The 16,568-nt window shown below is 37.5% G+C and overlaps 1 protein-coding gene across 2 annotated transcripts in view; it reads right to left on the bottom strand.

Annotated features, from left to right (window-relative positions):
* Positions 1 to 16,568, bottom strand: part of LOC142351238 (116 kDa U5 small nuclear ribonucleoprotein component-like) — a 664,445-nt gene that overhangs the window by 270,274 nt on the left and 377,603 nt on the right. For both annotated transcript variants that reach the window (XM_075403381.1, XM_075403380.1), the window contains exon 3: positions 21 to 266. In XM_075403381.1, coding sequence (XP_075259496.1) covers positions 21 to 266 — 246 coding nt within the window. The remainder of the gene's footprint in view (positions 1 to 20; positions 267 to 16,568) is intronic.

A 16,568-nucleotide genomic window follows, 5' to 3' on the forward strand; every position in this document is an offset into this window, starting at 1 on the left:
TGTATTTAAAGTTTGCTAACACAAGTGTCCACATATTGCCACGTTGCGAATGAGATCTGTGTTGTCCATGAGGTCAGTGAGGAACTCCATGCTGTAAGTTGTGAGTGGCAAGTCCTTCATAGAGTGGGAAAACTTCTTGTTGTTGACAGGCTGAATTATGGGCTCAGTGATGGCCATAGTGTCCTCCTCCTCCACTAATGTCTCCACGTCTGCCCCATACACTTCCCCAGCTGATGGGTAGTAGCGCTTGTCCTCGTGCAGAACCACTGAAACACAACAACAACAACTTTAACAGTCATTTCATGTTGCCCAATTGGCCGCTGAGGTTATATCCAGCTGAAATATGCAGCATAGCTGCCAGCTCGTCAACAAAGGCTGCGATAGATTCGCAAATCTCAGATCTCAAAATACCAACGAAAAGAACGAGACCAAAGCTGAGCGAAGCTATAATGCGGTGCTCTTGGTTTTTACAATTCAATTCTTTAACAGTTACAAAGTACTTAGAAACAATGTTAATAGAAAATTGCGTAAAGCATCTGACGATTATACCAAACAATTTTTCGAGAATCTCCCAACTTCAAAAGAACAATGGAAATTTATCAAGAACAAAATTAACTCAAAGAAACAGACAGAAAAAATTGCAAAGCTGAAAGAGGGCCATAACGTAATATCAGATGAAAAAAGCATTGCTAACTGTTTGAATAATTGTTTTGCCCGTCTTGGACTTTACAAGGGCGAAATAATTGCTCCTAAGTTGCCTTCTTTTAACTTTAAGGGAAATGAATTCAATTTCAGGCCGGTAACCAGAAGAGAACTATACAAAGTTATTGACAAACTACCAACACAAAAATCAGCTGGATCAGGGTATATACCATCTTGGGCATTGAAAGATTGTAAGTTGTCCATTGGAACCCATTTACAGTTTGCTATTAATGAGTGTATAAACGCAAACACATTCCCTGAAATTTTAAAAGAAGCCTATGTCACTTCCATCTATAAAAAAGGAGACAGGCATAACCCTGAAAACTATCGACCAATATCGGTCACTCCAACGTTAGCAAAAATTTTTGAAAGACTTCTCTTGGAGCAAATGTCGGAACATTTAGATATGAATAAAAATAATTAACAAAAATCAATTTGGTTTCCAAAAACAAAAGTCGTGTCTTAATACAATAATTGCACTGACAGAGAAAATAAATCATTATGTTGAAGAAAAAGATTTAGTCTTAACAATCTTTTTGGATTCAGCGAAAGCTTTTAACTCAATATCCTTGGACATTTTTATTCAAAAAATTGAAAAATATGGTTTTGGAGAAAACGCAAGAGTCTTATTGAATTCGTTTCTAATTAACAGGAAACAGTGTGTTAGAAACGGATTAGTTGAATCCGACTGGACGTTTATAAATCATGGTGTTCCACAAGGTACTGTACTAGGACCACTAGTATTCATACTTTGTGTAAATGACTTCGGTGAGGAAATAGGGAAACATTCGAATGTTTCACAATTTGCAGATGACACAGCAATTTTATGTCATGAAAAAATGAACAGTGTTTAGAAGCAAAGGCTAAAAAAATATTGATGGAAACTGAACAATATATGAAACAAAACAAGTTGACTCTAAATGAAGGGAAAACAGAAATAATGGTTTTCAAAAATGAGAAGTTACCAACTGTCAATTGCGTTGAATTTAATAGTCATTCATTGAAACCAACAGATGAAGTCAGATACTTAGGTGTTATTCTTGACAAAGAGTTGACATACCAAAAACAACTTAATAATGTGATCAGTAAAATGGCTTTAGCTATCAGATCAATTTATTTGGTACGCAATCAAATACCTTTAAAGGCTCGAAAAAATCTCTTTAGATCACTTGTTTTATCGCATTTAGAATTTAGTGCAATATTTTTTCAAAGTTTGCCGTCCTACTCAATTGACAGAATAAACAAACAAATTAGATGGGGCATAAAAGTTTGCTTTTTTCGAACAAAATTTGACAGTGCTCATAAACTACTTCTTGAAAATAAAATACTTCCCGCAGAACTTCAAATAGCAAAAACTTCAATAAATAGACTTTTCGGTTTGTCCAACAAACAAACATACAAGACCAAAAAAAATTCAGAGTAATCGGAGACGTTGAAATTAAAGTTAATAATCGTACATATGATTTTTCTATCACAAAATGTAAATCAAAATGGAGTCAAAATTCAATTATAAGAAACTTTGTTCGGAAATGGAATAAACTTCCAAGAGCTCTAAGAAAGGAAAAATCAAAGAAAAAATTTAAAAAAGAATTAAAGGAAGAGATGCAAAAAAAGACACAAACGAGTTCCAATGGACAAAAAAATTGAAGGCTTTAAAACTTTATTTTTATAAAATAATTCACGAGAACTAGAAACTGAACCTTAGTTTTTTATTACTATTATTATGTTTAGTTATTCAAGGGAAAGATGTAGCATGTTTGATTTAAAATATTACAACATGTAACTTTAACCTTGGGGTTATTCGAATTTACATGTTTGAGATTTTTAAAAATGGATTGAGGCCAAAAATTTGTTTTCTTTTCTAGTAATTATGAACATGTTTTGACTGATTTGGAATTAGATTTCAAGGCCATTTTGAGAGTGAGGTAAATGATTTACACGAATGAACAAAAAATCTATCCAAAGAGGTAACCCACTCGCGATTCATAAAAAAACTGCATGAATCAATGAGTGCAGAGCAAGACTCCAGAACCGAATCGAATAAACTTCGCTTTAGTGTCGGCCAAATATTCAATATCCTGACCAAACCAATTATTTCGTTTTACTAACTAATTGGAATCAAAAAGGGAGAAAATGAGCAAAGCTGAACTCGATAACATTTTCTTGAAAAATTATGAAGTTGAAGTTGAGACTAGAGCAATTATAATCAAAAGATACTTCTTTAAGGTCAATACATTAAATCTCATCAAGTAGCCAAAAACGGTAATTTAACGTCGGCCATTGCTCTCAACCTACAGGCGGAGCAATTTAACCTAGACAATATTTTATGGATACATAAAAAATCGGTCCAAGGAGGGTTTCGAACACCCTGAGCTCATGCGTGCTAGACAACGCACTATCCACTCGGATCTCGAGCCTTTGTCACATCTTATCTCACAGTCTCTTTTGCTTACGCAACAGACATATATTCCGAATAAGAGCAATTTAGTTCAGTCAAAATCAGCAAGTCAAGCGTGAAAGAGAAACTCATGAAGTGAAATCGAATCGGACAAATGTTCCAGAAGAAAAATCGATCCAAAATTTTGCAAAAAGACACATTTACAAAAATTGCTTCAGACTTCCTACAAGAGCAATTAAACAAAAGTTACAAAGTAAGTTTTGGACTATGGAACAAAATCTAACAGCTGAATTTTGAAACAATTCAATCTCAAAGAATAAAAAACTTAATTATTGCAAATTTTGATGACTAAAAACATCTGGCACCCTAGAATGTAGGGCGTCACATTCCAATCTCTCAGACTTTTTAATTAAATACATGATGCATTGTACCATGGGAATAAAAACTTCCAATTGATGGACTTTATTGTTAAAAACAACGGAGCAACACATCAAAATTCTAAATGGATGGACAAGACAGGGGAACAGTTCGCCGAAGCCCTTCACAGTGTCCTCTCCCCGATTGCCGTAAACACGGATCGATCCGATATATCCCTCACCCTCTGTATGATACTTCCACACTTAACTCTCAGTCGAACAAAGAACACGTACAATCGGTCGAATAGTAAGACCATCAAGCGTAGACTGCGTGCATGGCACAGCTGCAACTTCTCAGAACTGTTCTGTGAAGCGAACGCAATCCAAATGAGAAAGAATTCAAGGAACAAAAAGCAGCACTCTGACCTCAAGATGTTCAACGATTTCATGTCTCGTGGTAAGATCAGTAATGCTATTCGCGTTCTTTCGGATGAGCATAAAGGCGCCGTGCTCGCACCTACCGATCTCATAGACGGCAGACCGGTCCTCGAGATTTTACGCAACAAACATCCTGAAGGGCAACCCTTGGAGCCCAACTGCATTCAGAGCGAACATCCACGCACGCTTCCCTACCACCCGCTGTTTTCGACAAAATCAACGCTAGGCTCGTCCGAAAGCATGCATTGAAGACTCATGGCAGTGCCGGGCCTTCAAGTCTCGATGCCCATGACTGGCGTAGACTACTTTCTGCCTTCGGGCAAACCTCCACGAACCTGTGCAAGCTTGTTTCCAAATTTGCTAAGAGGCTGGCCACGTCCATAATACCGCCAGAAGATTTGATTGCATACAATGGTTGTCGACTAGTGACTCTGGATAAATGTCCAGGTGTGAGACCTATTGGTATTGGTGAAGTAATGTGTCGCATCACCGGACGCATAATCGTCGACTGCATCAGGCAAGATCTAACATCTCTCGGTGGAAACATGCAACTGTGCCTAGGCCAGAAAAGCGGCATAGAACATGCCATACATTCGCTTCGCCACAGTTTTGATGATCCCGAAAACGAAGCGATTCTACTAATTGATGCCAAAAACGCATTTAACGTGCTCAATAGACGAACAGCATTAGAGAACGTGAAAGCCTTATGCCCATCATTGCATGTTGCCTTACAGAAATCCTATACCCATCCGTCTCATCTCTACATCGGTAAGTCCACCATTGTGTCTAAGGAATGTACAACACAAGGCGATCCCATTGCGATGGCAATGCATGGAATCGCAATCCTACCCCTAATATCAAGACTTCACTATGACTCCTTGACAAAAATGGTCTGATGATGATGGTAGCGTCGTCGGTCAGTTGAAAGTTATCAGGGCACTCTTCGACAAGCTCACTCAGCTTGGTCTCAAGTACGGATATTTTGTCAATCCTCCGAAGTGTCAGTTGATAATTAAGCCAGGAGGCGAGCGCCAAGCGCCAACTGAGTTTGCAGGCACAGATGTGGAAATCACGCAGGGCGCTCGAGTCCTGGGATCAGTTATCGGTAGCTCAGAGGCCAATAAAAATTTCCTGAAAGATGAAGAAATTAAAAACACAAAAAGTTTGCACAGACAGACTTGGTCAATTTGCTCTCACCTCTCCCCAGAATGCCTATGCATGTTTGACGAAGGGGGTTCAACAGAAGTTGAGCTTCCTCTCGCGTACTACACCCTTCATGGACGGGGTTCTGTACAAGGTGGAGGAGCGGCTTGGCCGAGTCATACCGAAAATCGTCGGCAAAGAAATAATCCAAGAGGAAAGAACTTTTTCTCTCCCTCAGAATGGATGGGATTAACATCGGCCTCTCACAAGATCTTCATAAAAATCTTGAGCAATCAATTAAACTCTCAGACCCATTGGCGTCATTCAATAAAGATTCATTCATAATTCAACAATGTGAATTAGAACAAACCAAGATCAGTCTCAGACAGAAAGCAGACTTGCAACGTGAACCCATCAGAGTAGAAAACAATCAACCAGAAATGAAGTATACCATCAAGCTGGCCTCGGAAAAAGCAGCATCCAGCTGGCTTAATGCGCTTCCGTTATCAAAACAGGGTTTTGACCTCACGAAGACTGAGTTCCGTGATGGAATAGCACTTCGCTACACCTGGGAAGCGAAGAACACGCCAGCTATATGCCCATGCGGGAAAAAATTTAGCCACATCCATGCCCTACATTGCGCCAAAGGCAGGTATACGCAACTACGACACAACGAAATCAGAGACGTAGTTGCAAACCTGATGGATGACGTTTGCCACGATGTCCAGATAGAGCCAAAACTTCAGTCGCTCGATGGAGAAATTTTCTAGAGCAATTCCACCATTACTGATGATGACGCTCGACTGGACATCAAGGCAAACGGTCTGTGGGGCTCCCGCTTTAATCACACTTTCTTCGATGTGAAGATTTTCAACCCTCACGCGAAGAGCTGTCCTAAGACCATAAAAGATGCATACAAATATCACGAGAGCATCAAGCGAAATAAGTACGGAGAGCGAATCCGCAAAACCGAACACAGCGGCTTCAACTCACTGGTTTTTGCTTGCTCGGGCGGTGCTGGGCCATCAGCATTGCGCGTTATGAAACAACTCGCAACCAATATCAGCGAAAAACGCGGAGAGCCGTACGCCGGCACTATAAGCTACATCCGAACGAAAATCAGCTTCGCACTTCTGAGGAGCTGTGTTCTCTTTCTTGAGGGGATGTCGCGCCCTCAAACCTCGTGTTCTCAGTGAGACTTCGATTAGCGCCGTGGTGGAGGAGGGAAGGCTGCACAGAGTGTTTGGCTGCTTAACCTTATTCCGTGATATCCTATTTTTATTTTAATCTTTCCTTACCATTTTCCTATGTGTGCTACATATCGCCTCGTAAATATATGAATAGTTTGGTCTTTATACTTCAGTAGAAAAAATTCCTAAAGCCTCTTACTTGTCTATCTATTGGAGGCAATGTCGCGCCCTCAAGCCTCGTGTTCTCAGTGAGACTTCGATTAGCGCCGTCGTGGAGGAGGGAAGGCTGCACTGAGTGTTTGGCTGCTTAACTTTATTCCTTTGCTTATTCCTTGATATCCTATTTTTATTTTAATCCTCCCTTACCAATTCCCTATGTGTGCTATATATTTATATATAGGTGCTTTCCTCTCCACTTGTTAGTTATTTTTGTGACTGGGCCGTCTTTACAGTTTGGAGGGGAACAGCTTGGAGTGCAGCTTCCGGCTAAGTGCTACTCATCATCCCTTGTTCCGATCTACATCCATCGTTGCCGGATGGTGTACACGGTCCTTTTTTTATAAAAGAAATATGCGGAAATTGACCTTACACGTAGATCCCTGTAGTGTTGTCTGAAACGCCCGCAGTTGCTGCTTGAGTGGTACCTTAGATGTTGAGAATGCCCTTCTCTGTCGACTGCTGAGGCAGAGTATCCTGTTTTTCAGAATGGATTCAACAATAGGTCCATTTGGGGGTCAAGCCGGTACACAGATATGTCAGTTGCTGTCTAAGTTTATCAAGTTCAGTTTTATTCACTTCTTTGCAGTTTGACAATCCACCTTAATTCGCCATGTGACTCTTTTGCATGGTACTTTAATTTGAAAAAACTCCTAGTCGAGGTATAGAAGCTTTTTTTTGTATTATTAAAGAGTATGTCGTCATATTTGAAGAAACTATTACAGATATTTGCTTGTTGAGTTGCTCTGGTCCAGAACTCAGAATCCCACATTTTCAATCTAAAACTGTGCCATCTGAAGTTTCGTGTTGATTGTGCAGGTGTGCAACCCAAGTTTTGGATTTTGATATAGTCCTTCCAGTTTATCACACCGCTACTATGCAGTATTTTGGCAAATAGAAGAACGACAAAGTTCTTGGTTAAAGTGATAGTGGTAGAAGGCCAAGTTTTCGCAGAGCATTTTTGCAAATTAAGAATATTGGACCCAAGAATCCATCTAGCTTCTTTGCGTTAGACGCTTTCGAGTACAATGAGGTCAGATTTATTGGTCTTCCACATAGCTAATATTTGGCACCACATAACTAGTGAAGATTCTCTTATTCAGTAGAATAGTGTTCGATAAGTTTCACTGCAACATGAAGAGGGCTTTGCGTGCCATTTGTGATCGATGTTTGGAATGTTATGTCCAACTAAGATTATCCGATACGATCAAGCCCAGATCTCTCACTTTATCTTTCAATCCAATGATCTATTCTCCGAAACTGACACTTTGCGAGCCTTTTAGGGGAAGCAACTTGACTTTGCGGAGATTTAGGAACATGTAGTTATTCTCACACCACCGCCAAATTTCTCTGAAGTCAAATGTGAGTGTCACAGTATTTGTTCCAGCGAGTTTGAAATAGTCGGCGTACCCATAGTCAATTGACCTGACACAGTCAGTAAGGTAAATGATGCATACTAAGAAAAGGGCCCAGTAACGAACCTTTGAGGCACTGAACTATGAACGCAGAGTTCAGCTGTGGTGACATTTCCTGTTCTTACCTTCTGGTGTCTGTTGTGAAGGTAACTGCATAGAAGACTGAGGCCCTCCTTCTGTATTGCAGGCGTGTACAAAAGCAAAACTTGGGCCTTAATCATTTTCCTTGTCAAAATAGCCTAACTGTTGTGATACCCTTATCAAATAGATGTCAAACTTGAGTGAATTGGGGTTTCATCAATTCTTCAAAAGCCGCCTTTAGACTTCATAGAGCTGGTGGTTGACTGATTAACCTTACAAACATAGTCCCAGGCAGTATCTGCAATTATGCAACCAGTGACTACCATCAGCTCTCTGATGCTTTAGACATTGCAGTTTAGCAAACGATTGATCAGAGTAATAAATTGATTGCAGCTAGTAACTAATCAAAGCATCCGCTTGTGTCAATTAGTTGCAGTCAATTTTTTGACAGTTGAAACAAACAAGAATACAAACAATCATTTGGATGTTATAATATTGACAGATTCACTTGACAATGGCAGTTGCTTGACAATGCTAGTAACTAATCAAAGCATCCGCTTGTGTCAATTAGTTGCAGTCAATTTTTTGACAGTTGAAACAAACAAGAATACAAACAATCATTTGGATGTTATAATATTGACAGATTCACTTGACAATGGCAGTTGCTGTCCATAGAGGGCAAGCGAGATGTGGAAAAATGATTTTCACGATGTTGGCTCTCAACGCCTGACGCTCACACCTGGACCTGTGGACCTGAGTATCGCAAGACCAAACATCTTTGAAAGGTTGTATCGTTGATGAATTGAATTGGTATTTTCAATCAGAATTCATATTGTAGTATAAAAATTTTCTTAATTTCTTGTTTCGTCCTGCCCGGTTTCTCTGCTTAGGAGCACATGAGCATATTCAAACCCCGATGGATGTCATGTTTGCCTGAGAGGCTTGTTTTGGGGACGTCACGATCAAGGTACTTGGATCCCAGAACCGTTCAGTCTAGTAATCACTCCTACAGGGGTGCCACCCTGAAAGAGCTGTTTGAACTCATCTCGCAATACCCCTAAAAAAGTGTTATTATTGCCGGGTTGAATGGAAATCGAAGTACTCCCAAAAAGTTGGCTAATGATTGGCAGTGTCTCTTAGATATAATACATATGAAGTTCAATGCCTCAACTGTAATTGTGCCAAAAACCATTCTTTCAGTTAATCAACCCCATATCAATAAGTCATTTGCTCTAAAAAAAATGCTCTGCAATTTGTGCTTTTTAACTTTTATCATTGTTTAATCACCCTTAGTTTTGAAAATATTAATGACTTTACTTTTTTCTCCAGAGATGGTGTATATTTCTCATACTATGACAATCAGTCATATGCTCGAAGGCTTCATTACTTGATTTATACATTTGCTCCTAGCTAAGTTTAGTTTCCTCTCCCGCAATGTCCAACGACCACGGATGCGCTCAACCGTTCTCATGATCAAAGTGAATGCAGTCATTTCAAAAAGCTTCTAAGGAAAGCGAGCGTTTGCTGCAACGCTTGCGGCTGGCTGAACGTAAGGTGCAGTGTTTTGAAACGCTCTGCTGACCGCCCTCCCGGGTTTCAATGTCCGCGATGTATTTCAAAAGCAGCACATGGTGATCGCTACGTTCCCGCCTCAGTACTGCCCACTGATCCCAAACCGAAAACTAAGATCATATCGCCCGGGATATTATCACCAAAGCATACAATTAACGGAAAAACTGTATGAGTTGCTTGAAAAGAATCACCCGACTCCCTCCCAAGTAAACCTCAAATACATAGTTGACGAAAAAGAAGTTCGAGTCAATCCCGTACCGCCCCGCACTTAGAAAACATAGGCACATCGGCAGTTAAAAACGCAGCCTTGAAAACACCTGGCAGGCACAGACAGACGCAAATGAGTGGACGAATTTTCACTTGTTTCAAGGAAGTTTCAGCAAACATAGCGAAAACGGTAGCCAAAATTGCTGTTCGTCTGGCAACTGAAAAAGTGTCTGAAAAATCTTTTGAAGCGTACAATGAATAGCAATCCCATGACTAACCCCCTTGAACAAAAACCCGGGTGTTTGACCTATTGGCGTATGAGAAGTTCTTCGTCGCCTCATAAGCAAATGCATCATCAAGCGTATAGAAAATAACCTACGCTTCTTTGGCGACAACACACAACTTTGCCTAGGCCGAAAGTGATAGATAGAACACGCAATTCACTCACTGCGCTCGCAATATGAGCAGCCTGAAAAACAAGCTGTTCTAATAGACGCAAAAAACGCCTTCACCTGCCTCAACCGTAACTTGGTAGTTATAAATATCAAGAGAATTTGCCCCGTCTTGAGTGTTGTTGTTCAAAGCTCATATTTACCCCCGTCCGATTTATACATTGCTGTTAAAACACTGCAGTCGCTAGAGGGCACAACTCAAAGAGGACCCCATTGCTACGGCTAGGTATGGAGTAGCCACCCTTCCCTTGCTCAGGCTTGTCCATAACACGAACGTGACGCAAAAATGGTACGCAGACAACGACAGCGCAGTAGAACGATTAGAGGAATTACTCTTGTTCTTCAAACAACTCACAGAACATGGTAGCTATTTTGGCAATACCGTGAACGCTCCGAAGTGTCAATAGTAAAAGAGGCTTCGAAGATCAAATCTGTCAGCTTGTTTGAGGGGACGGTAGTTGAAATTGTTGACGGCTGCCGCGTTCTAAGATCTGTAATAGGCAATGAAAAATCCTATGAGAACTGTCAAACCACAGTGGGAAAGTATTCCAATTTGTTGAAAACATTGGGGCAGGTAGCATAAACATCCCCTCAAAACGCTTACGCAGGCCTCACATCCTACCGTCGTTCTTTGACTCTCCGAAGTCTCAATCCACACGGCGATTGTATGCACTACCAACCCGGGAGGGCGGACCTAACACAAAAGATACAATAGATTATGAAACGGAGTACGGCGATGCTGACCGCATGCGCACCTCTTGAAGCTGAGGATCGAGCAAAAACTCATTTCGCCCAAGAACGCCTAACGTACGACCAACGAACCGCCTGAAAAAAATTCGATCGCGTAAGAAGGATCTTATGGAAAGCCTTCAGACCGAGCAACGCCATCTAATAGAAATGGCTTCGGAAAAAGGAGCTTCGAACTGGCTCACAGCTACCACTTAAACGTTACGGTTTTACACTATCGAAGTCCGAATTTAGAGACGGGCATTGAATTAGATATAACATCGAAGCCAAAAATACGACAACTAAATGCCAATGTGGTGAAACGTTCACTTTATCACATGCCCTCCAATGTACGAACGGTGGGTATAATAATAACAATAATAATAATAATAATAATAATAATAATAATAATAATAATAATAATAATAATAAAAATAGTAATAATAATAATAATAATAATAATAATAATAATAATAATAATAATAATAATAATAATAATAATAATAATAATAATAATAATAATAATAATAATAATAATAATAATAATAATAATAATAATAATAATAATAATAATAATAATAATAATAATAATAATAATAATAATAATAATAATAATAATAATAATAATAATAATAATAATAATAATAATAATAATAATAATAATAATAATAATAATAATAATAATAATAATAATAGTAATAGTAATAGTAATAGTAATAGTAATAGTAATAGTAATAGTAATAGTAATAGTAATAGTAATAGTAATAGTAATAGTAATAGTAATAGTAATAGTAATAATAATAATAATAATAATAATAATAATAATAATAATAATAATAATAATAATAATAATAATAATAATAATAATAATAATAATAATAATAATAATAATAATAATAATAATAATAATAATAATAATAATAATAATAATAATAATAATAATAATAATAATAATAATAATAATAATAATAATAATAATAATAATAATAATAATAATAATAATAATAATAATAATAATAATAATAATAATAATAATAATAATAATAATAATAATAATAATAATAATAATAATAATAATAATAATAATAATAATAATAATAATAATAATAATAATAATAATAATAATAATAATAATAATAATAATAATAATAATAATAATAATAATAATAATAAAAATAATAATAATAATAATAATAATAATAATAATAATAATAATAATAATAATAATAAAAATAATAATAATAATATAATAATAATAGTAATAAGCATAGCTGGCAGATTGCCAAAAAATAGCCGCAAAAGATTCGTAGATCGGCAGTCTAAAAAAACAGCAAAAAAGACAGACCAAAAAAATTCGTCTTTTCATTGAAGGCTGATCTGTTATATTTTGATTAAAAATCTGTATAAGTTATTGCTGCCTCTATTAGCTGCTCTCGAATAACCTTCATTTAGAGTGACACACACCCATTTGACCTTATCTCTTTGAATTAAAGTAAAAAAAAATCAATTTCAAAGTGAGGAAGTCATTTTTGAGAGTGAGGTAAGTCAAGTGTGACCAAAAATTTAATCACGCGCATGAACGAAAAAACTCGCTCCACTAAGAGCAAAAAATTACGTCACACATGCAATTCAGTTGAAATTGCATGAACGAGTGAACAAAAAGTGGCTGTGACGTCATATGGTCGTAACAAAAATCATGACGACGAAATAAAAAAAACCAAGTGAAGGCCAATAATAGCCCCAATAATGAAATTTTCAGCCAATATAGTTTCGGCATCTGCAAGCAATTCTCCATGAACAAATGTGAGTGTCACAGTATTTGTTCCAGCGAGTTTGAAATAGTCGGCGTACCCATAGTCAATTGACCTGACACAGTCAGTAAGGTAAATGATGCATACTAAGAAAAGGGCCCAGTAACGAACCTTTGAGGCACTGAACTATGAACGCAGAGTTCAGCTGTGGTGACATTTCCTGTTCTTACCTTCTGGTGTCTGTTGTGAAGGTAACTGCATAGAAGACTGAGGCCCTCCTTCTGTATTGCAGGCGTGTACAAAAGCAAAACTTGGGCCTTAATCATTTTCCTTGTCAAAATAGCCTAACTGTTGTGATACCCTTATCAAATAGATGTCAAACTTGAGTGAATTGGGGTTTCATCAATTCTTCAAAAGCCGCCTTTAGACTTCATAGAGCTGGTGGTTGACTGATTAACCTTACAAACATAGTCCCAGGCAGTATCTGCAATTATGCAACCAGTGACTACCATCAGCTCTCTGATGCTTTAGACATTGCAGTTTAGCAAACGATTGATCAGAGTAATAAATTGATTGCAGCTAGTAACTAATCAAAGCATCCGCTTGTGTCAATTAGTTGCAGTCAATTTTTTGACAGTTGAAACAAACAAGAATACAAACAATCATTTGAATGTTATAATATTGACAGATTCACTTGACAATGGCAGTTGCTGTCCATAGAGGGCAAGCGAGATGTGGAAAAATGATTTTCACGATGTTGGCTCTCAACGCCTGACGCTCACACCTGGACCTGTGGACCTGAGTATCGCAAGACCAAACATCGATGAAAGGTTGTATCGTTGATGAATTGAATTGGTATTTTCAATCAGAATTCATATTGTAGTATAAAAATTTTCTTAATTTCTTGTTTCGTCCTGCCCGGTTTCTCTGCTTAGGAGCACATGAGCATATTCAAACCCCGATGGATGTCATGTTTGCCTGAGAGGCTTGTTTTGGGGACGTCACGATCAAGGTACTTGGATCCCAGAACCGTTCAGTCTAGTAATCACTCCTACAGGGGTGCCACCCTGAAAGAGCTGTTTGAACTCATCTCGCAATACCCCTAAAATAGTGTTATTATTGCCGGGTTGAATGGAAATCGAAGTACTCCCAAAAAGTTGGCTAATGATTGGCAGTGTCTCTTAGATATAATACATATGAAGTTCAATGCCTCAACTGTAATTGTGCCAAAAACCATTCTTTCAGTTAATCAACCCCATATCAATAAGTCATTTGCTCTAAAAAAAATGCTCTGCAATTTGTGCTTTTTAACTTTTATCATTGTTTAATCACCCTTAGTTTTGAAAATATTAATGACTTTACTTTTTTCTCCAGAGATGGTGTATATTTCTCATACTACGACAATCAGTCATATGCTCGAAGGCTTCATTACTTGATTTATACATTTGCTCCTAGCTAAGTTTAGTTTCCTCTCCCGCAATGTCCAACGACCACGGATGCGCTCAACCGTTCTCATGATCAAAGTGAATGCAGTCATTTCAAAAAGCTTCTAAGGAAAGCGAGCGTTTGCTGCAACGCTTGCGGCTGGCTGAACGTAAGGTGCAGTGTTTTGAAACGCTCTGCTGACCGCCCTCCCGGGTTTCAATGTCCGCGATGTATTTCAAAAGCAGCACATGGTGATCGCTACGTTCCCGCCTCAGTACTGCCCACTGATCCCAAACCGAAAACTAAGATCATATCGCCCGGGATATTATCACCAAAGCATACAATTAACGGAAAAACTGTATGAGTTGCTTGAAAAGAATCACCCGACTCCCTCCCAAGTAAACCTCAAATACATAGTTGACGAAAAAGAAGTTCGAGTCAATCCCGTACCGCCCCGCACTTAGAAAACATAGGCACATCGGCAGTTAAAAACGCAGCCTTGAAAACACCTGGCAGGCACAGACAGACGCAAATGAGTGGACGAATTTTCACTTGTTTCAAGGAAGTTTCAGCAAACATAGCGAAAACGGTAGCCAAAATTGCTGTTCGTCTGGCAACTGAAAAAGTGTCTGAAAAATCTTTTGAAGCGTACAATGAATAGCAATCCCATGACTAACCCCCTTGAACAAAAACCCGGGTGTTTGACCTATTGGCGTATGAGAAGTTCTTCGTCGCCTCATAAGCAAATGCATCATCAAGCGTATAGAAAATAACCTACGCTTCTTTGGCGACAACACACAACTTTGCCTAGGCCGAAAGTGATAGATAGAACACGCAATTCACTCACTGCGCTCGCAATATGAGCAGCCTGAAAAACAAGCTGTTCTAATAGACGCAAAAAACGCCTTCACCTGCCTCAACCGTAACTTGGTAGTTATAAATATCAAGAGAATTTGCCCCGTCTTGAGTGTTGTTGTTCAAAGCTCATATTTACCCCCGTCCGATTTATACATTGCTGTTAAAACACTGCAGTCGCTAGAGGGCACAACTCAAAGAGGACCCCATTGCTACGGCTAGGTATGGAGTAGCCACCCTTCCCTTGCTCAGGCTTGTCCATAACACGAACGTGACGCAAAAATGGCACGCAGACAACGACAGCGCAGTAGAACGATTAGAGGAATTACTCTTGTTCTTCAAACAACTCACAGAACATGGTAGCTATTTTGGCAATACCGTGAACGCTCCGAAGTGTCAATAGTAAAAGAGGCTTCGAAGATCAAATCTGTCAGCTTGTTTGAGGGGACGGTAGTTGAAATTGTTGACGGCTGCCGCGTTCTAAGATCTGTAATAGGCAATGAAAAATCCTATGAGAACTCTCAAACCACAGTGGGAAAGTATTCCAATTTGTTGAAAACATTGGGGCAGGTAGCATAAACATCCCCTCAAAACGCTTACGCAGGCCTCACATCCTACCGTCGTTCTTTGACTCTCCGAAGTCTCAATCCACACGGCGATTGTATGCACTACCAACCCGGGAGGGCGGACCTAACACAAAAGATACAATAGATTATGAAACGGAGTACGGCGATGCTGACCGCATGCGCACCTCTTGAAGCTGAGGATCGAGCAAAAACTCATTTCGCCCAAGAACGCCTAACGTACGACCAACGAACCGCCTGAAAAAAATTCGATCGCGTAAGAAGGATCTTATGGAAAGCCTTCAGACCGAGCAACGCCATCTAATAGAAATGGCTTCGGAAAAAGGAGCTTCGAACTGGCTCACAGCTACCACTTAAACGTTACGGTTTTACACTATCGAAGTCCGAATTTAGAGACGGGCATTGAATTAGATATAACATCGAAGCCAAAAATACGACAACTAAATGCCAATGTGGTGAAACGTTCACTTTATCACATGCCCTCCAATGTACGAACGGTGGGTATAATAATAACAATAATAATAATAATAATAATAATAATAATAATAATAATAATAATAATAATAATAATAATAATAATAATAATAAATAGTAATAATAATAATAATAATAATAATAATAATAATAATAATAATAATAATAATAATAATAATAATAATAATAATAATAATAATAATAATAATAATAATAATAATAATAATAATAATAATAATAATAATAATAATAATAATAATAATAATAATAATAATAATAATAATAATAATAATAATAATAATAATAATAATAATAATAATAATAATAATAATAATAATAATAATAATAATAATAATAATAATAATAATAATAATAATAATAATAATAATAATAATAATAATAATAATAATAATAATAATAATAATAATAATAATAATAATAATAATAATAATAATAATAATAATAATAATAATAATAATAATAATAAAAATAATAATAATAATAATAATAATAATAATAATAATAATAATAATAATAATAATAATAATAATAATAATAATAAAAATAATAATAATAATATAAT

Source organism: Convolutriloba macropyga, chromosome 12 (genome assembly GCF_964194025.1).
Source record: "Convolutriloba macropyga chromosome 12, txConMacr16.3, whole genome shotgun sequence".
Taxonomy (NCBI): Eukaryota; Metazoa; Xenacoelomorpha; order Acoela; family Convolutidae; genus Convolutriloba; species Convolutriloba macropyga.